Source organism: Heteronotia binoei, chromosome 15 (genome assembly GCF_032191835.1).
Source record: "Heteronotia binoei isolate CCM8104 ecotype False Entrance Well chromosome 15, APGP_CSIRO_Hbin_v1, whole genome shotgun sequence".
NCBI classification, from domain to species: Eukaryota; Metazoa; Chordata; class Lepidosauria; order Squamata; family Gekkonidae; genus Heteronotia; species Heteronotia binoei.
In genome coordinates, this window is record NC_083237.1 from 7,724,877 (window position 1) to 7,747,774 (window position 22,898).

A 22,898-nucleotide genomic window follows, 5' to 3' on the forward strand; every position below is an offset into this window, starting at 1 on the left:
CTTTAAGGTCGCTATGCTTGTGGCTGCCACCACCTCCTATGGCAGTAAATTCCACATGTTAATCACCCTTAGGGTGAAGAAGTACTTCCTTTTATCCATTTTAACCTGTCTGCTCAGCAATTTCATTGAATGCCCACGAGTTCTTGTATTGTGAGAAAGGGAGAAAAGTACTTCTTTCTCTACTTTCTCCATCCCATGCATTATCTTGTAAACCTCTGTCATGTCACCCCGCAGTCGACGTTTCTCCAAGCTAAAGAGCCCCAAGCGTTTCAACCTTTCCTCATAGGGAAGGCGTTCCAGCCCTTTAATCATTCTAGTTGCCCTTTTCTGGACTTTCTCCAATGCTAAAATATCCTTTTTGAGGTGTGGCGACCAGAACTGCACACAGTACTCCAGATGAGACCGCACCATCGATTTATACAAGGGCATGATGATACTGGCTGATTTGTTTTCAGTTCTCTTCCTAATAATTCCCAGCATGGCGTTGGCCTTTTTTATTGCAAACGCACACTGTCTTGACATTTTCAGTGAGTTATCTACCAGACCCCAAGATCTCTCTCTTGGTCAGTCTCTGCCAGTTCACACCCCATCAACTTGTATTTGTAGCTGGGATTCTTGGCCCCAATGTGCATTACTTTGCACTTGGCCACATTGAACCGCATCTGCCACGTTGACGCCCACTCCCCCAGCCTCAACAGATCCCTTTGGAGTTCCTCACAATCCTCTCTGGTTCTCACCACCCTGAACAATTTAGTGTCATCCGCAAACTTGGCCACTTCACTGCTCACTCCCAACTCTAAATCATTTATGAACAAGTTAAAAAGCATGGGACCCAGTACCGAGCCCTGCGGCACCCCACTGCTTACCGTCCTCCACTGCGAAGACTGCCCATTTATACTCACTCTCTGCTTCCTATTACTCAGCCAGTTTTTGATCCACAAGAGGACCTGTCCTTTTACTCCATGACTCTCAAGCTTTCTAAGGAGCCTTTGATGAGGAACTTTATCAAAAGCTTTCTAGAAGTCAAGGTAAACAACATCTATCGGGTCTCCTTTGTCCACATGTTTGTTCACCCCCTCAAAGAAATGTAACAGGTTAGTGAGGCAAGATCTTCCCTTACAGAACTCATGCTGAGTCTCTTGAGAATCCCTTGGATTGCAAGAAGATCCAATCAGTCAATCCTAAGGGAAATCAACCCCGACTGTTCCCTGGAAGGCCAGATGCTGAAGCTGAAATACTTTGGCCACCAAATGAGAAGGGAACACTCCCTGGAGAAGATGCTAGGAAAGACAGAAGGCAAAAGAAGAAGGGGACGGCAAAAGATGAGATGGCTGGACAGCTTTACTGATGTAGCTAACACGAATTTGAGCAGACTTCGGAGGATGGCGGAAGGCAGGAGGGCCTGGCGTGGCTTTGTCCATGGGGTCGCAAAGAGTCGGACTCGACTGTGTGACTGAACAACAAAAATCCCAAAGATGCCCACAAGGCGGCAGCAGAGGCATAAGAAAGAACCAAGCTTACTCAGGCCGGGTGGATGTTGAGGTTGATTGCATGGAATTCGTCAAGGGAAATTGCAGCCGACACCACTGTTCCCTCTAAGCTGAGTTAGTGTGAGCTAGCTCGCAGTTTTTTAGCCTCTGGCTCAAACATTTTTGTCTTAGCTCAGGAAAAATTCCCCCAGAGCAAACTAATTTTTTTTTAAGTTCACAACTTAAATGCCAGTCGCTCACCAAGTGGACATTTTGCTCACCAGACTCCACAGCTTAGAGGGAGCATTTTGCCTGACACATGTGGCTGCTATTTAACTGCTGATGTGAATTCGTGGAAAGATCAGACTTTGTGTGTTTCTGCCCCGAGATTCTTGGAGGGGAGTCTGAGGAGGGCAGGGTTTGGGTAGCAGAGGGGCTTCGGTGGGATATAAAGCCAGATAGTCAATCTTCCAAAGTCGCCATTTTCTCCAAGTAAACGGTTGTCTGTCAACCTGGAGGTCTCCCAAGAGCAGCCACTCCAAGGAGATGGGATTTCCCGCTTGCCTCTGAAGATAAGAGCAGCCTAGTGGGTAGTTGGTCACTTTTACATACCGCTATGCAAAATATGTCCACAAGGCGGCAGCAGAGGCATCTCACAGCATTGGTATTTGAACCCATCGCAATATAAATGTGGAGCGCTAAACAACACCTAACATCATCATTACTTGTAGTGCTCAATAAGAACTTTCCACTCCATCTTGGACTCTAGGGGATGAAACTGAAAGGGTTGTTTTTAAACTGTACAAAACGTTTTAAATGATTTTATTTTAGCACTATGTTGTTTTAATTGTTGTTAACCGCCCTAAACAGTCGTCTGACTAAAAGTGGCCTCCTCTCCTCTTGCCTTTACTTTGAGAACTGCCTAGTAGCTTAATGCTTCATTTATTGTAACAAGTGAAGCATTAAGTTGTCTTAATAGGACTGGTTGTCTTATGATGAAGCAGAGGTCCATCTGCGGCTATTAAAAAGGTAAAGGTAAAAAGTCCCCTGTGCAAACACCAGTCGTTTCCAACTCTGGGGTGACTTTGCTTTCACGTTTTCAGGGCAGGCTTTTTTACAGGGTGGTTTGCTATTGCCTTCCCCAGTCACCTACGCTTTCCCCCCAGCAAGCTGGGGACTCATTTTACCAACCTCGGAAGGATGGAAGGCTGAGTCAACCTTGAGCCGGCTACCTGAACCCAGCTTCCGCCGGGATCAAACCCAGGTTGTGAGCAGAGGGCTCCGACTGCAGTACTGCAGCTTATCACTCTGTGCCACGGGGCTCCTTATCAGTGGCTATTAGCCACAATGTGTTGATGAAACTCTGTCAGGGGCAGTGAAGCTGTATTCTTGGTGCTTGGGCGGGGCAACAGTGGGAGGACTTCTAGTCTCCTGGCCCCACTGGTGGCACCTGTTTTTTTTTTTGGCCACTGTGTGATACAGAGTTTTGGACTGGATGGGACATTGGCCTGATCCAACATGGCTTCTCTTATGTTCATATGAGTTTCTTTCTTACTGAGACTCAAGCCATAGGATAAGATATAAACAGTGCATTCAAACATCAAAAGACAACCAGTGGCGTAGGAATACAGAATTAGGGGACTTTGGAAACAAAAAACTCTCTAGGGTTCCTCCTCCTCCTTTTCCTCTCCAATATAAATAATTTCAAATTGTATGTTGTCATGCTCCTCTCCACGTCTAAACAAGAGTCTCTTTTGGAACTACAGCCTAGAATCCCCCCCTTCTTTTTATTTATTTTCTTTTTGCTGAACCTGCAGGATGTGAAGATAATGGCTGTTATTGTGTACAAACTACTGTTGTCCTGTCCCATTCTCTAGCAATAAATTCACTGACAACATACTGCATTTCTGTAACATCTGGACTGCTACCTAGATTTACTTCCTAGTGGCTTAGCTGGGAAAAGAAGAAAGCAGTGGATTATATTCTGCCCGAGTGCATGGAGAGTATACGGAAGGAAGATGCTCTCTGAGAATACCTGCAATCTCTTGCACGAACTCCCCCATGATCTGTAAATGTCGCAGGAGTGGGGAAGAGGAGAGGTCGTTGTTAAAGTAGGGGCTGAGTCCCGTCATTGCGTTTGGGATGCCCTACCTCCTCCAGGAACGCAGCACAAATTCCCTTGCTGGGGAGGAGGTCAGGCTTGCGTGTGTGTATCGATTAAAACCTTTTATCGTTCTAGGCACAGTTCAGTATGGGTTGACTTTAAAACGTGACAGTACTCAATATGTCCACTATCTCCAATATGTCCAATATGGAGGGCAGAAGAGCAATAGGTAACAATTCAGCTTCAGTTTCTAAATGGCCAAAATTTGCAGTGAATTTCATAAAGAGACAAGAGCGTCTATCCCAGGAAAGCAAATTATTAATGCTGCTACTCTGGGGACTTAGATAGGAAGATGAAACTCACCCTTTGGATCCCATCAGGGCAACACTCATAAAAGGAAACACGCAAATAATCCCCTTACATCTCCATAAGGAAAATGGTTATAGACTTAAATTATGAGGGAAGGGGGTGGGCATTCCGGAAAGTTGCTGGGAATATCCTCTAAGGCAGGGGTTCCCAGCCCCTGGTCCGTGGACCAGTACTGGTCGGTGGCCTGTTAGCAACTGGGTCATGAGTTGTATAATTATTTCATTATATATTACAATGTTGTAGTAGAAATAGTAATAGTACTAGTAATAAATAATAATATGACATTGGATTTATGTCCTGCCCTCCACTCCAAATCTCAGAGTGGCTCACAATCTCCTTTACCTTCCTTCCCCACAACAGACACCCTGCGAGGTAGGTGGGGCTGAGAGAGCTCTTACAGCAACTGCCCTTTCAATGACAGCTTTGCAAAAGCTATGTCTGACTCAAGGCCATTCCAGCAGCTGCAAGTGTAGGAGTGGGAAATCAAACCCGGTTCTCCCAGTAAAGAGTCCGCACACTTAACTACCACATCAAAATAAAGTGCACAATTGTAGCTTCCTGAAACCATCACCTCCCCTTCCACCCCATTCGTGGAAAAAATGGTCTTCCACAAAACTGGCCCCTGGTGCCAAAAAAGGCTGGGTACCGCTGCTCTGAGGAATTCAGCTCTCACTGACTCCCGGAACCAAAGTGTTCTGATAATGAGGAGGGAAGCAGTTTTGGAAACACCAGCGTATTCATGTATGCCACCCCTCTCCGGTCTCCTGTTATTTGGTTTCTCTAGTTTGCATGATTAGAACATGTTTTCAATCTAGTGAATAAGAAAAAATAAGGCATCCGCATGCATTCTGGTTCTGATTTGGTTGTGAGCGTTGAGGCTTCTTAGGAGGAGAATGTGATGTGACCATTTAACTACATTTGACGTCATGCGGAATGCCAGCCTGGATGAAGCACAAGCCGGAAAAGATTGCCGAGGAAAACATCAACAACCTCAAATATGCAGATGACACCTCTCTAATGGCAGAAAGTGAAGAGGACCTAAAGAACCACTTGTTGAGGGTGAGTACTCAGAGTGTAGTACTCCGTATGTCCACAGGAGGGCAGCAGAGCAATAGGGAATAACCCAGCTTTAGTTTCTTGGCTAAAATTTGCAGTGAATTTCATAAAGAGACAAGAACACAAAAGTAGGCTTGAAACTCAACATTAAAAAAAAAATTAAGATCACAGCAACTGGCCCTGTCAATCCTTGGTAAATAGAAGGGGAAGACATGGAAGTAGTGACAGACTTCACATTCTATGATTCTAACTTCCAACTCTATGATTCTATGATTCCTGTGTTCCAAGATCACTGCAGATAGTGACTGTAGCCATGATATTAAAAGACTTTTGCTCCTTGGGGGGACAGCTGTGGCAAACCTAGGCTGTATAATAAAAAGTAGAGAGATCACCCTGCCAACAAAAGTCTGTATAGTCAAAGTGATGGTATTCCCAGTAGTAATGTATGGCTGTGAGAGTTGGACCGTAAGGAAGGCCGAGCGCAGAAGAATAGATGCTTTCAAGCTGTGGTGCGGGAGAAGACTCTTGAGAGTCCCTTGGACTGCAAGAAAATCCTAAGGGAAATCAACCCTGACTGTTCTCTGGAAGGTCAGATGCTGAAGCTGAAGCTCAAATACTATGGGCACCAAATGAGAAGGGAGCACTCCCTGGAGAAGACCCTGATGCTGGGAGTGACAGAAAGCAAAAGAAGAAGGGGACAGCAAAAGATGAGATGGCCGGACAGCGTTACTGATGTAGCTAACACAAATTTGAGCAGACTTCGGAGGATGGTGGAAGACAGGAGGGCCTGAAGAGACTTGGTCCATGGGGTCGCAAAGAGTCGGACTCGACTTTGCGACTGTACAACAAAAATTTTTGTGCAGCAATATAATCAAAGGTTCCCATTCTAGGAAATGGCCACAAGGGGGCAGCAGAGAACTATGTTTCGATCTAAAAAGCTTATCGCCACCCTTCAAAACTGAAATCTAGAATTGCTTTTGTGAAATCTATCATTCATTGCTAACAGACGGCTCAGCTCCCAGTTCAGGATGTGGAGATCACAATGGCAGGAAGAGTCCGGCAGAGATTCCAGCCCAAAGGAAAACAGTAAAGAGCCCAGTCGCACTTTAAAAATCAGAAGAAGAAGATATTGGATTTAAATCCCGCCCTATACTCTGAATCTCAGAGCGGCTCACAATCTCCTTTACCTTCCCCTCCCCCCACAATAGACACCCTGTGAGCTAGGTGGGGCTGAGAGAGCTTAAAGCAGCTACCCTTTCAAGGACAACTCCTACGAAAGCTATGGTTGACCCAAGGCCATTCCAGCAGGCGCAAGTGAAGGAGTGGGAAATGAAACCGGGTTCTCCCAGATAAGAGTCTGCTCAGGTAACCACTACACCAGACTGGCTACACCAAATTTCACTGTAGCATATGCTTTCGAGAAACACAGCTCTCTTCCTCAGAGGCATGCATATGACGAATTTGTTAGTCTTAAAGGTGCAGCAACAGACTAACACAGCTAACTATTTCGGATCTCAGTCCAAACTCCAGAAGAATGCAGTAGCAGGTTATGAGAAAATGGGTTGACGACCAAATTCTGCAGTACTCGATGCGTCCACACGACGGCAGCAGAGGCTTACGAAAGATTCATAGTGGAAATTTGCATGGAAATTATTGAGGATTCCGTGTTGGTTCCCGTTCCTCTTGCAGCCCAAACATTTTATAACTAATGCTTAACACTGATAGAGAAAGAAGGTCTGTGCTTCCGCCTTTATTGGGGGTGGAGATGGGGCAATGTTCTGGCGCCCTTCAAGTATGACAACATCCTGGCTTTTCCCGGCTTTCACAGACGTCCCCCCTCCCCACCAACTAGGCGAATAAATGGTGTCAAAAGTTACGAGGAAGCTGCATTTCCAGACTGCATTTATATACTCTATTTGTGAATCAATACTAGCTAACGGATCGAGGCATCTTGGAAAAGGGCAGCTTTCTGTATTCCGTGGCGCCTAAACGTTTGGCTTGAATGCGGAATGTTGAGGATGATGAAGCATGCGGACAAAGACTGAAAATGGCAAGAGAAACCTGGAAAGCGAGCGTCCAGTTGTCGCTGCAGCTACCTGCTATTGGGGCATCTAAACGAAGGGAGGTGTGGGGTTTTGGCGGAATGGGAAAGAGGCCAGGCTGTCTTTTCACATAAAGTTCAGCGCAACCGCAGGAGCCTCTAGTCCTTCCGGTAAATGGCCACAGGAGGGCAGCAGAGAATTATATTTGGACTCGAAAGATTCCGCGTCGCCCTTCAAGACTTCTTTCCGAGAGTCGGGTGAGAGATTTATACAGGGCTGTCTTAACGCAAGGGCCTGATGGGCACTTGCCCGTGGGCCCCACGAGCATGGGGGCCCCATACTAATCTGTGTCTCACGCAGTACTTATCAACCATTTACATTTTTATTCCTGTGTGTAGTTGTCGTAGGCAGAGGCGTCACTAGGGTGGGTTGCACCCTGGGGTGTAACTGGTTCAAGTCACCCCCCCCATTGGGCATCACCCCTTTTGGAGGGCTGCGTCACCCCCTCCGCACACAACCCCTCTCGGCTCCCGGGGTTCCTGTTTGGCCCGGCAGGCCCCAGGAGCGCGCCGCACACAATCAGAGGATATACCGACCGGAAATGCAGCTGCGGCCCGAGAGGCACGGCCGGCTTCCCAGCATTCACACCTCTAGGCCGGGCCGCGCTGGTGGGGGTGCGTCGGGCCTCAGGACGGATATCCAGCGGAGGCTTCCAAAGGCACACAGAAGCCCTGCCCCCTGCCAAAAGCGCGCTAGTTTGCCCGCTCTCTCCTCCAGAGGGGGGGGAAATCTCCCCGGCAGCCACGCCGCGATGCGGCGGGCTGCTGGAGGCTCCGTTGTCCAGGGCCAGCCCCTTCCTGGGGCCAATGAGAATGCTCTGGGGGAGGGCCGATGGCCCCCTTGGCCCCGCCCTAGTGACCCTGCTGGTCGTAGCCAAGATATCTGGGGGCCACCACTACACAAAACCATCAATACCTCCCTTCAGAAGAACTTGCATCTGACTGTGAACAGGCCTCACTTTGGACAGGAGCAGAGCCCCGGAACTTCTAAATTTAATTGTGCTTTTTCCTACCCCTCCCCCCATACTTGCTTTTGGGCTCCACTGTTCAACCCCCCCCCCGTGATAATTTTGACAAACTTTCTAATATTTCCCCCCACAAAAAGTGGAAAAACAAGCAAAACATATAAAGCAGACAGATGGAAATCATCATGCCACTGTGGCCACACAGGAGAAAGTCATTTTAAAAGTATGATGGGAGTAAGGTTTTATTATGACAATTCTAATTCAAGAAGCATTTTAAGGCAGATGCAGAGCTGGTATAATTAAGTACACCTTCCAATGATGTCAGGGGTGTGTGGCATATGCATGCGAGTTGTGCTAATGAGCTCTGGCACCTCTTTTTCTACAAAGTGACCCCAGGACACAGAGTGGGGACAACAGACACAACCTGTAAGGTGTAACTCTCTTCTGAGGAGTCCAGGTAAGTTCACTGCCTCCTTAGAAACAGAAAGATAATCCTCAATAAGGGACACCCGCCATTGTGCCTCCATCAACAAACATTCATTTGCCACAAAACTGATACCCTGACTTACCAGCAGGCCTAGAGAGTTTCTGTAGTTCCCAAACAAGGATCCTTATTATTTCTGACTGACAGTTTTCCGCTCATGGTGTAACTCGGTGTGACTTAAAATTTTACTAGGAACTCACAGCCTCCATTTTGGGATGGAAAGAGAAGGTTGACGTGGCTGATCAAGGACCTGCCAACAAAGCAAAGGAGACTTCTCTTTATTCTACCTGTGAGTTCCCAAATTTCCCGCCTCTGTAACTTGATATTGTACATTCTGTCTTTCCATCACTCATTGCTCTGAATGAGACACAGAACTGCTATTTCTGGCTTTGGAGAACCACAGGGTGACTTACAGCACCTCAGAACAGACACGTCAGAGTAACAGACTACAAATAGGTGGGATTATCTGGGCCTACCACCCATAGGCCAAAAACTGTCATCAGAAGGCCCACAGAGCAGTGGTGTTTCTGCTTTGGGATTTTTTTTCCTTCCACTTTCAGACACTTAGGAGGATGGATCTGGAAACCCAAAGGTACCCATGCCAAGTGTTTTCATAGCAATATTCTTTGACAACACCCAGGTTTCTGGAAAGCTGACCTCTTTCCTGAATTTTCTGGTGGGGCTCCAGATATTTACAGGCAGATCCCTTCCCCGAACTCCTCAGGAAATATATAAGCTAGCCTAGCTTGCTACTGAGCATTCAGCCAGATACCAACATGGGATCTGGCCTCTTCTTCCTTTCTGTGGGACTCCTTGCCCTCCAGACCAACCTGACCAGAACTTCCAGCCAGAAGGTTACAGGTGAGTACTCTACAGGGGAGGGCAGGAATAGGGGAGGGTCCTCTGCAGGGCACATGGCCCCAGAGCCGACCATCCAAAGCAGCCGTTTTTTTCTCCAGGGGGAATGATGTCTGAAGATCAGTCATCATTCCCAAAGGTCTCGAGGCCACACATGGAAGAGGGCGTCCCCCTACTACAGAAGGCCTTGTGCCGATTTTGTGTATGATCAGCGGTGCCCCGAGGCCTTCCCGTGTGAGCAGAGTGAAGGAGAAATCTTAGGGTTGCCAGGTCTGTATTGGAGAACAGCTGGAGACTTTGGGGGTGGATCCAGGAGAGGGTGGAGTTTGGGGAGGGGAGGGGCCTCAGCATGGTGTATTCCATAGAGCCCACCCTTCAAAGCAGCCATTTTCTCTGGGGGGGAAATGCAAAGGAGAGAACCACAGAATGGGCAACAAATTACACAAATTATCCTCCCAGCTAGAGCATCAAATGATACAAAAATATTGCAAACACCCCCCCCCCCCAATTATACAAAACCCACGGTCTATTTTTGTATAATTTGTTTTCTCCAGGGGAGTTGATCTCTGTCAGCTGGAGATCAGTTGTAAAAGCGAGAGATCTCCAGGCCCCACCTGGAGGCTGGCAACCCTAGAACATCTCCTTTGCTTCAACTTGAATGGGAAATAGTGAGCCTGCAGAAACTCTGCCAGCCAGCAGACTTACAATCCAGTATGATGGGAGTAAGGTTTTATTATGACAATTCTAATTCAAGAAGCATTTTAAGGTAGATGCTGAGCTGATATAATTTAATACACCTTCCGGTGATGTCGGGTGTGTGGCAGATGCACGACTTCTGCTAATGAGCTCTGGCACCTCTTTTTCTACAAAATGAGCCCAGGACACAGTTTCCCCCTCAAGGCGTAACTTGGTGTGACTTAAAATTTTACTAGCAACTCTTGCAGCTCCCAGCCTCCATTTCAGGACAGAAAGAGAAGGCTGACTTGGCTGACCAAGAAACTGCCCACAAAGCAAAGCACACAGACACTTAGGCACGAATGGTGTTTGGGGAGAGGTTGTGGGGAGCACAGCAAGCAGGGTGGGGACAGGCCATGTGGAGGTCATCCAAGCCCACCCCCACCCCTACATCCAACTGGCCCCACAGGTGGAGAACCGTTTCACCCCCTTGTCTGGAATGCACCACAGAAATCATCGTGGGTAAGTTGCATCCATATTTATGGGTCTGATTTCATCATTGTTGCCTAATGAGACAACATCTTTACATCTGATTATATCACTGGAAACCCATAAGGATGTGTTGCCAGTCTAAGGGTGCCATTCTCCAGTTGGTGGCTGGAGACCTCTCGGAATCACAACCAGTCTCTGGGTCACAGAGATCAGTTCCCCCAGAGGAAAAGGCTGCTTTGGAGGGAGGCCACTATGGCGTTATACCCCGTTGGGGCCCCTCCCCTCCCCAAGTCCCACCCTTAGGGTTGCCAAGTCCCCTATGCCTCCAGCAGGGGACTGTTTTCAGAAGTGATGTCATCACGCCAGTGATGGTGCCATGTGGAGGTCATCCAAGCCCACCCCCACCCCCACATCCAACTGGCCCCATAGGTGGAGAGCTGTTTCACACCCTTGTCTGGAACGCACCACACACATCATTGTGGGTAAGTTGTATCCATATTTATGAGTGTGATTTCATCACTGTTGCCTAATGAGACAACATCTTTACATCTAATTATATCACTGGAAATCCATAAGGATGTGTTGCCAGTCTAAGCGTGCCATTCTCCAGGTGGTGTGTGAATAAATGAAAAGCCTAGAGTTCCACAGAAAATGACTCAACCAATAACAAAAAAAACCTGGAAAAATAACAAAAAATTAATACTTCAAAAGTGTAATAGATAATGAAACACTTCGACTTCACACATTTGATTACATATTGCAGCATACTATCAAAAATGCAAGGTATAAAGTACAAGGAATAAATATTCAAAAGTGCTTGCAGTTAATCATGTCCATATCCAGTCTGAAATACTTGAAGACTATTCACCCGACTCCGCGGGCCAATTAAAGTGCCAGCGTCAAATGTGTTGCAAGTGTAGATAATTCTTGTTCTTCAGCAAAGAATTTATGATGTTAAGATGCTGCTTTAAACTTCCTTTCTTTAAAGACGTTTAATATATAGTGGATAGTCATAAGCCTCTGACAGTAAAGCCTGTAATTCTGTTTCAAATGTCTTCATCTAAGAGACGTATTCCACTTATCTGTAACCAACACAATGCATCATTCTAACACATATTTCAACACTAAATACAACTCATACAAATCAACCAGGACATCATAACTCACCAACTTCCAGAATACCACATTCCTGTGACACTAGCACTAGCTTTTCGTTGTTGTTGTTGTTGATTGAGTTATTCTCCAGGTGGTGGCTGGAGACCTCTTGGAATCACAACCAGTCTCTGGGTCACAGAGATCAGTTCCCCTGGACAAAAAGTCTGCTTTGGAGGGAGGCTGCCATGGCGTTATACCCCGTTGAGGCCCCTCCCCTCCCCAAGTCCCACTCTTAGGGTTGCCAAGTCTCCCACAGCCTCCAGCAGGGGACTGTTTTCAGAAGTGATGTCATCACGCCAGTGATGGTGCCATAGAGTTTCCCTCCCAAATTGCTAGAGCATCTGGGAAAACCATAGTTTTCCCAGACAGTCCTAGAGCGGCCAGCGCACAACATTGCCGGCCGACATCACACCAGTGACGTCAGGGGAGGATCCCCCCACCGGCCCAACGTGGGCTGGCAGGTTGCGAACCTCCAGGGTGGGAGAACCCCCACCTGGCCCTGGAACGCGGCAGCCCTACCCACCCTCCAAGGCTCCACTCCTAAAATCTGCTGAATTATCCCAGCCCAGAGGCTGCAATGCTAATTCTCAGTCAGAAAGATTTCATTACACTACAGGGAAGATCAGAGATAAAACACATTCTGGGCTTCTAGCCTGGTATACAAATGAGATTCTAAACTCTCATTCCCCTTGCTATACTTCTTGGCAGAGTAATTAATGCAGCAGAGTTTGCACAAAGTGATTGAAGTACAAATAAAGCTTTTTTCAGGAATTACCAGACTTGAGACAGAGAAGGGTTGCCAGCCTCCAGGTGGGGCCTGGAGATCTCCCGCTTTTACCGTTGATCTGAGCCCAATTAGGGAAAGGGTGGGATAAAAATCCATAGAAATAAATAAATCTCCAGATGGCAGAGATCAGCTTCCCTGGAGAAAACGGCTGCTTGGAAGGGTGGACTCTAGGGCATCGTATCATGCCCAGAACTCTCCCCTCCCCAAACTCCACCTTCTCCTGGATCCACACCCAAAGTCTCCAGGTATTTTCCAACACAGTCCCGGCAGCCCTAAGACAGGTTCCTCTCTACCTCACTAGCTGAGAAGGAGACTGAAGGTATTTGTGGAACTTCTGAAAAGGAGCAGAAAAGTACCCTAAGAGCAGCAATCTGGAGATGGACAAGGAATAATGCTTCTTTTTGTTCCTTAGGTCATGTCAAATCCTTCTGCTTTTTTCCAACCATTACGGTTCCCCTGATGCAGTCCATCTGGGTTGGACTGGGGTTCCCCTGACTCCGTCCACTGGGCTTCAACACTGTTGGGAGGCTTCACAGTTTGCGCTGCAATTTTGAACAGATATTTGGAGCAAGGGGGACAGTGGATGAGTCATGGTTCCAACTGGTTCTCTGCCCCAGAGAAAAACAGTCTGCAGTGCTGGCTAAGAGTGGCAGACTCTAATCTGGAGAACTGGGTTTGATTTCCCACCCCCCCCTCACATGCAGCCAGCTGGGTGACCTTGGTCAGTCACAGGTCTCTCAGAGATCTCTGACCCACCTACCTCTGTTGTGGGGAGAGGAAGGTTGCAGGCTGCTCTGAGACTCCTTTGGGTAGTGAAAAACGAATTCCTCCTCCTTCTTGTGGGACTTGCATGTGGATCTCCAGCCACATCTCAGTCACCCTTTCATGGGGGAAGGGAGCTGAGAAAGCCAGACCCATTGGGAAAGACTCAGACACCTGCTTAACAGGTTTAGAGCTGCTGCTGGTTAGGCCTGACTGTCCTTCCTCCCAGCCAGAGTGTCACTTGAGGTATCATGAAGCACCAGACACCGTGGGGAAGAGATGCCTCTCGCTTGTCATGAGCAATGTGTTTCTGCCTTTCTTTTCACTCCCTTTCCCCCTCTGCCCTATTCAGGTGATGCTCCCAGCCCTCCAAGCAACAACACTTTCCCCCTTCCCACAGAAAAACTGATTTTGGAGCTACCGGTCACCTTCTTGTGTGGGGTGGAAGGACTTGACTTGAACAAAACTATGGTGAGGTGGTTCCACAAAGGTGAAGCAGAAGCCGTTTCTATCGCCTCCTTTGGCGGCCCTTCGCACCACGAACTTCTCTACATTACTGGATTCCACGTCCGTCTGGAGGACTGGACCCCTGGAGAGACTTACGACTGTGTGGTGCAGGCAGAGCCCACGGATGAGGACACGGGTAAGACGCCGCTTGGAAGGGCTTCCTTTTGCTGGCTGACACGGGGCACTAACTGTGGTCAACTTTTTGCTAGAGCAACCGCCATCCCCCTGGTGCCTCCACGCCACAACATCCACTGTTGCCGCTCTTTCAATAGGCAAACACAGGCCATTGCCTCAGGTGGCACTGGGAGTGGGGGGAGGCAACTGCTGATGGTGCCCGCAGGGCCAGCGCGCCCACTAGGCGACCTTACTCTGTCACCTAGGGTGGCGGCCCTGGGAGGGTGACAAATTGGATGCTCCCTGGGAGACTCCCGCTGTTCAGCTGATTGGCAGGGTCTTTAAATTACCCGGGAGGCTGGTGCCTTCTCCTGGGCACTCCCCCAATCATGTGGGAGCGCTGGCAGAAGCAGCTGGACAGCCTCCCCCCTGACCAACTGGGAGGGGCCAGAGTCTGGGAAGGGTGGGCTTTGGAGAGGGGCGGGGCCTCAGTGGGATCAAATGCAATAGAGCCCACCCCCTGATGCTGCCATTTTCTCCAGGGGAAGTCATCGCTGTCTTCTGGGGATCAGTTGCAATCCAGGGAGATCTCCACCCCCCACCTGGAGGTTGACAACTCTAGCGAAAGAGGGAGGCAGAGCTGGTCCCAGGGGGGGTGAGAAACAGGAGCCGAGAAGAAAGATTTAGGGGCAGAGCAGGGAGGGGGCAAAATGGGATCCCCCCCCCCACACTCACACACATGTCCTTGATGGCGTCTGCTGGTGCATTTCTAATGTGGATATACTTGGAGTGAAAAGCGAAAACGAGGAGCCAGCGGGATTCCAGAGTCCTCTTTAAAACAGACTTTCTGCTCCTGGTTGTTAATGGGAGTGGATCTGGACTGGAGCTGCTCCAGCCTCTTCCCAGAATGCCTCTGGCCAGGAATGCAGTTCCGACTGACTCGGCATCAGGGGTGTGGCCTAATATGCCAATGCGTCCCTGCTGGGCTTTTTTGTAGGAACAATACTCGAAACAATGGAGATGCCAGGGGGTGTGGCCTAATATGCAGATTAGTTCCTGCTGGGCTTTTTCTAGCCCCAAAACCCCTGCCTCTGGCTACCATAAAAGTGGGAGGACTTCCTCTCCATCACGCACCATGCAGGAGGGCTTAGTACTGTCAGCAACAGTCCTGGCTGGGAAGGGGGATGCGGGGAAAGTATTCCCGTGTGCAATGTGTGTAGACAATTCAAAGGAAGGCGTGTTCTGATGTCCCTCCATCTCCTTCCACCAAGGCCCCTCCCTTCTTCTACGGAGCCTCCTAATTTGGCCTAAAGGTGAATGCTCTCTCTCCTTTCCACCAAACTGTGCTTTGCATCCCTCAACCAGGCAATGCTTCAGCCTCCAACCAGACCCTCTTCAAGCCCCACTTCATGGAGGACAGCAAAGAATCAAAGATAACCCTTATCTGCATAGTTATAGGATTTTATCCAGACATCGACATCCAGTGGCAGAAGAATTTTGGCCCCCTGCCTGAAGGCGTCTTTACCTTCCACAACAGTAACAAGGAAGATCCCTTTGTCATGTACAGCAGAATTACTTTCCCCAGTACAAGGGCGTTATTTGAAGATACCTTCTCATGCAGAATTGAACAACAAGAGCTCCCAATTCAGCCCACCCAGAAGGCCAGGAAGAAAACTGGGGCTGAAGAATAAAGACCATCCCTGGTCCAGCGTTGTGTTATCTCCTTTCTCCAACCCCAGAACTGGCTTTACTGCCATCAGATCAAGCCATTTGAGAATCATCTCCATGAGCTCCTTTGTGGTCAATGGCTAAATAAAAGACAAGCCCACAGAATGCTGGGGCACCCAAAAGACTTCACGGTTGATTGCAGCCTCAGCGTCCTCAGCCTTAAGCCCACTTTGTCACAAACAGTCCCTTTCACAGTGGATGTTGGGGAAGATCAGTTTCTGCTGCTAGCAAAGATCCAAATCCAAATACATTTATTGGCATAGAAATAAAAAAGTACAGCATGGCAAATTTACAGGAAGTTTAAAACCCAGTCGAACATCAAGAAGGGGAGCAGCTAATCTTTTGCTCCCTAATTGCTATGGCAGCCAAGAGGTACTTTGCAACTAGGTTTGTGACATGCTAGCAAAGATCAGTTAATGATAGCTTAGCTCTCCCCTACAGCTACAAGAGAGAGGGCTGGGGTGGGGGTGGGGTTACGAAGGAACCGAACTTTCCCCCTACCATTCCTTTGCTGCTCCCTAAAGCCCCCTTAAGTCTGTTGGGGTCCCCTTGGATATTGACATCCCCTCCCCTTCTATTCCCTCTCCTAAAACACCCATCTGACACCAGGGGGAACTCCAAATTGGGAGAATCTTCTAACGCAGAGAGCACTCTGACTGTGGGTAGGGAAAACGAATGAGGTTTTTAATTCCTTCAACATGCACAAACTTTTTTGACGACTAAAAGTTCAATACTCTTTGGGTGTAAGTATGCAGGTTCCAAAACTGAAACCTTGTCCCTAAGGAAAGAGAGGTAAGAAGAAAGATTCCTGATCTAAACTTAGCAGGTATCTGTCCGACATCAGCACCTTTCTCTCCTTTGAGGAAGAGAAAGCAAAGGTACGCATATGAAGGAAGGTGTCCAGCTCCTGCAAGCACACACACACACACAGAAAGAGAACTGTGCAGACTGCTGTTAGCTCTTTCCTTTCCAGTTGTGTCAGCGCCACGGGGCCAATCCAGCCTCTGGGGGGTGGATCAGTTTCTGCAACCCCAATAAAATCCCTGGGGCCCACAGCCATATATCCTGCCTCAGGGATGTACTGTTTCACACCCCCAGAATGACCACACTACTGTTTGGTCTTTTGTGACATGATTTCCAGTCTCTACTCAAAACCCCTGCACCTTGGCACCAAGCCAGATACCCTGGAAGCCAGGTTCAGATTCTCTGCTGCCCTCTTGTGGCCATTTACTGGAAGGACTGGAGGTCCCTGCGGTTGCACTGAACTTTATATTGTAAAAGTGAAAAGACAGCCTGGCCTCTTTCGCATTCGACAAAACCCCCACACATCCCTTCATTTGGCACGCAAAGGCTGTCATCACACATGCTAAATGATGCAGTTTCAATCCACTTTCAGTGCGCTTTCCATCAGGATTTTGCTTCGTGGAGGACAGGAAAGACTCAGAGGTGTCCATTACCTTCATAGTTATAGGACTGAAACTGCATCATTTAGCATGTGTGTTTACAGCCTTTGCGTGCCAAAAGAGAGGCTGTTCTACTGGCTGGGCATTCTACCTGCCCAGGTTGATTGGGCCCATGATAGGAACACACATCTGGCAGCTTCCATTTCCCTGCCAGAGCCCTTATTTTCTGCTCCTTGTCCTGGAAAAATCACTGTCCCTATTCTCCACCCCCCCCCCCCCACTCCCCTGGTCTATTTTAAAACATACCCTTTCTGAAACGCTTGCTACTCTGAGACCTCACATCTGTCTCCCCCATCCCCACCCCCCAGGATTCAGCTCCTTCCCAGAATGTCCTTGCAGATAATTCTGGTATTGTGGCCACCTCACTCCAGAGGAATGCAGGTTAAGATGGCTTGACGACCAAATCCTGCAGTACACAACGTGTCCACACGAGGACAGCAGAGGATTAGAAAAAGGTGGGTTCAGGGTGGGGAAATTGTTTTTGCACAAACACAGATCCCTATTTGTAATTCTTTTAATCTGCTGCAAACATTCCCATGATTCCGCACTGCCCACTTCTATTATGAATTTATTACTTCCCATTCCCACTTGTCTGATGAAGTCTGTTTAAGAGCATACGAAAGCTTACATTCTGAATAAAACTTAGTTGGTCTTAAAGGTGCACTGGTCTACTCCTTTCTTCTATTGAAAAGTCAGTATTGGTCTCGACTGTTGGTCCAATTCCCCTTGCAGCCTACAAACATTTTGTACCTAATGCTTACACTGATGAATTAAGAAGGTCTGTGCTTCCGCCTTTATTGGGGGTGGAGATGGGGACTATGTTCTGGCACCCTGGTAGGGTTGCCAAGTCCAATTCAAGAAATATCTGGGGACTTTGGGGGTGGAGCCAGGAGACTTTGGGGGTGGACCAGGAGACATTGGGGCGGAGCCAGGAACAAGAGTGTGACAAGCATAACTGAACTCCAAGAGAGTTCTGGCCATCGCATTTAAAGGGACAGCACACCTTTTTAAATGTCTTCCTTCCATAGGAAATAATGAAGGATAAGGGCACCTTCTTTTGGGGCTCATAGAATTGGACCCCCTGGTCCAATCGTTTTGAAATTTGGGGGATACTTTGGGGAGAGGCACTAGATACTATATTGAAAATTTGGTGCCTCTACCTCAAAAAACAGCTCCCCCAGAGCCCCCGAAACCTCCAGATCAATTCCCCATTATACCCTATGAGAAGACGTTTCCCTCTCCACCCCCTCCACCCCCCCCCCCCCCGTTTCTGGGAAATCTGATGCAGGGGACAGAACTCACTCACCTCCGGAGGTGCAAAGGCACATGGTCCTTTGGGGGCATGGCTGGGCTCCCCTCCCTTCACCGGCCAGCTGACTGGGGACGGGAAGCAGCCTGAGAAAACGGAAGAGCTCTGGCTGCCGTTCTCCTCCCTCCCCTCCCCCCGCTTTCCCTTTTATGGCCAGCGGGGGGAGGAGGCTCCAAATCTGGAGTCTCCAGGCCTAGCGGGGGATTTGGGAACCCTACACCCTGGTAGTATTTCAAACCCCCCCCCAAGAGGCAGGGGGTGGAATGGTGTCAAAAGTTATGCATGCTGTAGCATATCGCGTTCGCAGAACGCACTATTTCATTATAACGAAACCATTTCGTTATAACGCAACATCGAAACAGCGTAGTCCGCACAAGCAGCGGAGGCGACTGGGGACACCCAGATGCCTCCGCGCAGGGCGCTGGCCACCGCCTATCACCGCCAGTGGCGGGAAATAGGCTGGCCAGGATTGGACTGGCCAGCCTGGAGGATGTTCCGGGCGATGTATATAAGCGGGGCCCGGCCCGCGTGTTCCCTCTCTCCATCTTGTAATGTACCCTGAATAAAGCATGTTGCCCTACGCTCGTCTCACCGCGTGGTACATTATACATGCATTACTAGCTAAGGGACCGAATCATCTTGTAGAAGGGCAGCTTTCTGTATTCTGTGTTGCCTAAACATTTGGCCTTGAACGAGAGATGAGGAGGAGGATGAAGCATGTGGACTTAAGGTGGCAAAAACCTGACAAGCCAGCCCCACTTGTGTCCACCTGAGCTTGCGCGCTGGGAAGAAGTGAAGCCGTCGCCGCCACGTTGACTGTGGGCACAGTCCTGTCCTGTTATACGAGGAACCGGCAGTGCAGTCAACGGCAGGCTTTTCCCCAGGATGTTAAGCCGCGTTACTAGGAGCTGTGAAATGGAGCCCTGGCTAGATGAGGGGGAGGTGGCTCCAGGGAAGGTTGCCAACCTCCAGGTGGGGCCGGAGCTCTCCTGGGGTTACATCCAGCCCAAGGTTCCCTTTAAGCTGAGTTAATGTGACCTAGATCACAGGGTTTTTTTTAGCCTCCAGCTCACATATTTTTTGGCTTAGGTCCGGAAAAAATGCCCCCAGAGTAAACTAATTTATGCGGTGGACTCAGACTTTGTCCTGTCCTCAAATTGCTCAGGAATCGCTAAATCAACGTTGACTTTTGCATACTGCTATGCCAAATACTTCACATTTCTGGGATCCGAGATCACTGCAGATGGTGACTGTAGCCATGGAATTAAAAGACATTTGCTCCTTGGGAGGGCAGCTAAGGCGAATCTGGGCAGTATAATAAAAAGTAGAGACATCACTCTGCCAACAAAAGTCCGTATAGTTAAAGTGGGAAATCAAACCTGGTTCTCCCAGTGAAGAGTCCGCACACTTAACTACCACATCAAAATAAAGTGCACAATTGTAGCATCCTGAAACCATCGCCTTCCCTTCCACCCCGTCTGTGGAAAAAACTGTCTTCCACAAAACTGGCCCCTGGTGACAAAAAAAGGCTGGGTACCGCTGCTCTAAGGAATTCAGCTCTCACTGACACCCGGAACCAAAGTGTTCTGATAATGAGGAGGGAAGCAGTTTTGGAAACACCAGCGTATTCATGTATGCCACCCCTCTCCGGTCTCCTGTTATTTGGTTTCTCTAGTTTGCATGATTAGAACATGTTTTCAATCTAGTGAATAAGAAAAAATAAGGCATCCGCATGCATTCTAGTTCTGACTTGGTTGTGAGCATTGAGGCTTCTTAGGAGGAGGAGAATGTGATGTGACCATTTAACTACATTTGACATCATACGGAATGCCAGCCTGGATGAAGCACAAGCCGGAAAAGATTGCTGGGGAAAATTGCCAGGAAGCATTTTAAGGTAGATGCAGAGCTGGTATAAGTAAGTACACCTTCCAATGATGTCAGGGGTGTGTGGCATATGCATGCGAGTTGTGCTAATGAGCTCTGGTACCCCTTTTTCTACAAAGTGACCCCAGGACACAGAGTGGGGACCGCAGACACAACCTGTAAAGTGTAACTCTGCCCTGAGGAGTTCAGGTAAGTTCACTGCCTCCTTAGAAACTGAGAAAGACAATCCTCAATAAGGGACACCCGCCATTGTGCCTCCATCAACAAACATTCATTTGCCACAAAACTGATACCCTGACTTACCAGCAGGCCTAGAGAGTTTCTGTAGTTCCCAAACAAGGATCCTTATTATTTCTGACTGACAGTTTTCCGCTCATGGTGTAACTCGGTGTGACTTAAAATTTTACTAGGAACTCACAGCCTCCATTCCAGGACGGAAAGAGAAGGTTGAAGTGGCTGATCAAGGACCTGCCAGCAAAGCAAAGTAGACTTCTCTTTATTCTACCTGTGAGTTCCCAAATTTCCTGCCTCTGTAACTTGATATTGTACATTCTGTCTTTCCATAACTCATTGCTTGGAATGAGACACAGAACTGCTATTTCTGGCTCTGGAGAACCACAGGGTGATTTACAGCCTTTGTGAACTTAGCAAAAATATTTCTAGGGGCCTCAAAAACGAAGGTATGATTTTTGTTTCTCCCTGCTTGTCAAACCAATTTTCTCAAGATGACTGACTGAGATCCTCTTCATTGTCTTCAATTCCAAATACTTCTCCATTATTGGATATTGAGATCATCTCGTGGAACGTGGCTGGTTGGTGGAATAAATCCAAAGACACAGAATTTATCCGTTACCTTAAGAACTTTGATGTCATCTTACTCCAAGAGACTTGGCCCCAAAGTCCGATTCATCTTGAAGGTTATAAGTCCTATTCGCTCCCAGCCTTTAGAACCAACTCAAGATGCTATTTTCAAATGGGATTGTCTATATTTGTGTCTCTTCTTCATAATTCTGTAGGCATCCCCCTACAGGCTGGAAGCGTTATGGAACAAGCTATCAAGCTTGTTTATGGGAATCTTTCTATGATTTTGGTAAACATATATATCCCTCCTGCCCTAGATATATTGGCCCTTTTACATCATTGGGAACGTTTGAATGTCATTGTGAGTGAATTGGAAACCAAATTTCCCTCCTCTGAAATAATAATAGCAGGAGATTTTAATGCAAGAGTGGGCAATGATGATAAAATCTTTTTTAAGGCCGTTAACCTCAATCTAGATGATACCTTACCACCTTTTTTTTCCTATAGAAGGCAATCTAAAGATAGCTATTCAAATTTGGCAGGCATTTGCTTTGCCAAATTTTGTATCCAACACAATAGGGTCTGGCTAAATGGCTTGGAAAGGTTTTCTCATTCGGGGGATTTTACATCCATTTCTAAGAAAGGTTGCAGTATAATTGATTATATTACTGTCCCTTTCTCACTAGAATTTTATATAAAAGATTTCTGTATAGGTAATCTCATTATCAGCGATCACCTTCCACTTATTTTGACCCTTCATACAGAGTCTTTCCCAGACGTTTCCCTTAATCCCTCTATACACTTGACGGAGTCTACGTCCTTACCAAAAATCTGCTGGAATAGTCAGACTAAACAAGCAGCTCAGTTACTTTTAAATTCTCATTCCCTTTTGAATCTTAGAAGGGTTTTAACCACCGCAACGAATTCTTCAGTGCTAATAACAGCCTATGATTCCCTAGTATTTAACATTCTTAGTTCACTAAATGTTAAACCTAAAAATGTAAAAAAGGAAAGGAACATAAAATCTCTGCAGCCCTGGTTTGATAAAGAATGTAGAGCCGTTAAAACTCTGTTGCACAACACCTACAGATGTTACCGTGACTCTGGGGCTTTGTCTTTACCATCAGAGTACTTTGATCTTAAAAATCAGCTGTCCTAGGTTATTATAAACAAAAAGAATGATTATGCTAAACTTCAATGGGAGGAGCTATACCAGGCCATAATCTTAAAGAACTCTAAAAAATTCTGGTCTATTGTATCAGGTGCCCATAGAGCTGATGCCCCTTCTATGTCTGCTATTTCCCCCAATGTCTGGTACCAATATTTCTTCTCTATGTTCTCCCAAAGTAAACTATACACTACTAGACCTTCCAAACTTTCTCAGGTAGATCTTCCGGAGTGGCCCTCTGTGACTTCTGATGAAGTTAAAGATCTAATTTTGCAATTGAAATCAGGTAAAGCTGCAGGACCAGATGTTATTCCCTCTGAAATCCTAAAGTTAGATCCAGATTGGTGGGCTACTCCTCTCGCATCTCTCTTTACTAGTATTGACAGAACAGGCATAATTTCTAAAGCCTGGCTTAATTCAATAGTGGTTCCAATTTATAAAAAAGGAGATCCCACCATTCCAAATAATTACAGGCCGATTAGTCTCCTATCTACCATTGGTAAATTATATTCTAAGTATCTGCTGAGGAAACTTGAACAATGGATGACACGAGAAAAAATCCTTGGTCCGGAACAACTGAGTTTTTGTAAAGGCAAAACTACTCTTGATCATTGTAATACTTTGTCCCATCTAATTTCCAAATACAC

General features: G+C 47.5%; 1 gene segment (V, D, J or C); it reads left to right on the forward strand.

The window, feature by feature from the left end:
• Positions 1-7,206: 7,206 nt before the first annotated feature.
• LOC132583752 (Ig lambda-2 chain C region-like) lies at positions 7,207-15,750 on the forward strand. The segment is given in 4 exon segments: positions 7,207-7,297; positions 8,741-8,837; positions 13,630-13,920; positions 15,264-15,750. Coding segments are annotated over 2 exon segments (501 nt in total).
• The last annotated feature ends 7,148 nt before the right edge of the window (positions 15,751-22,898 follow it).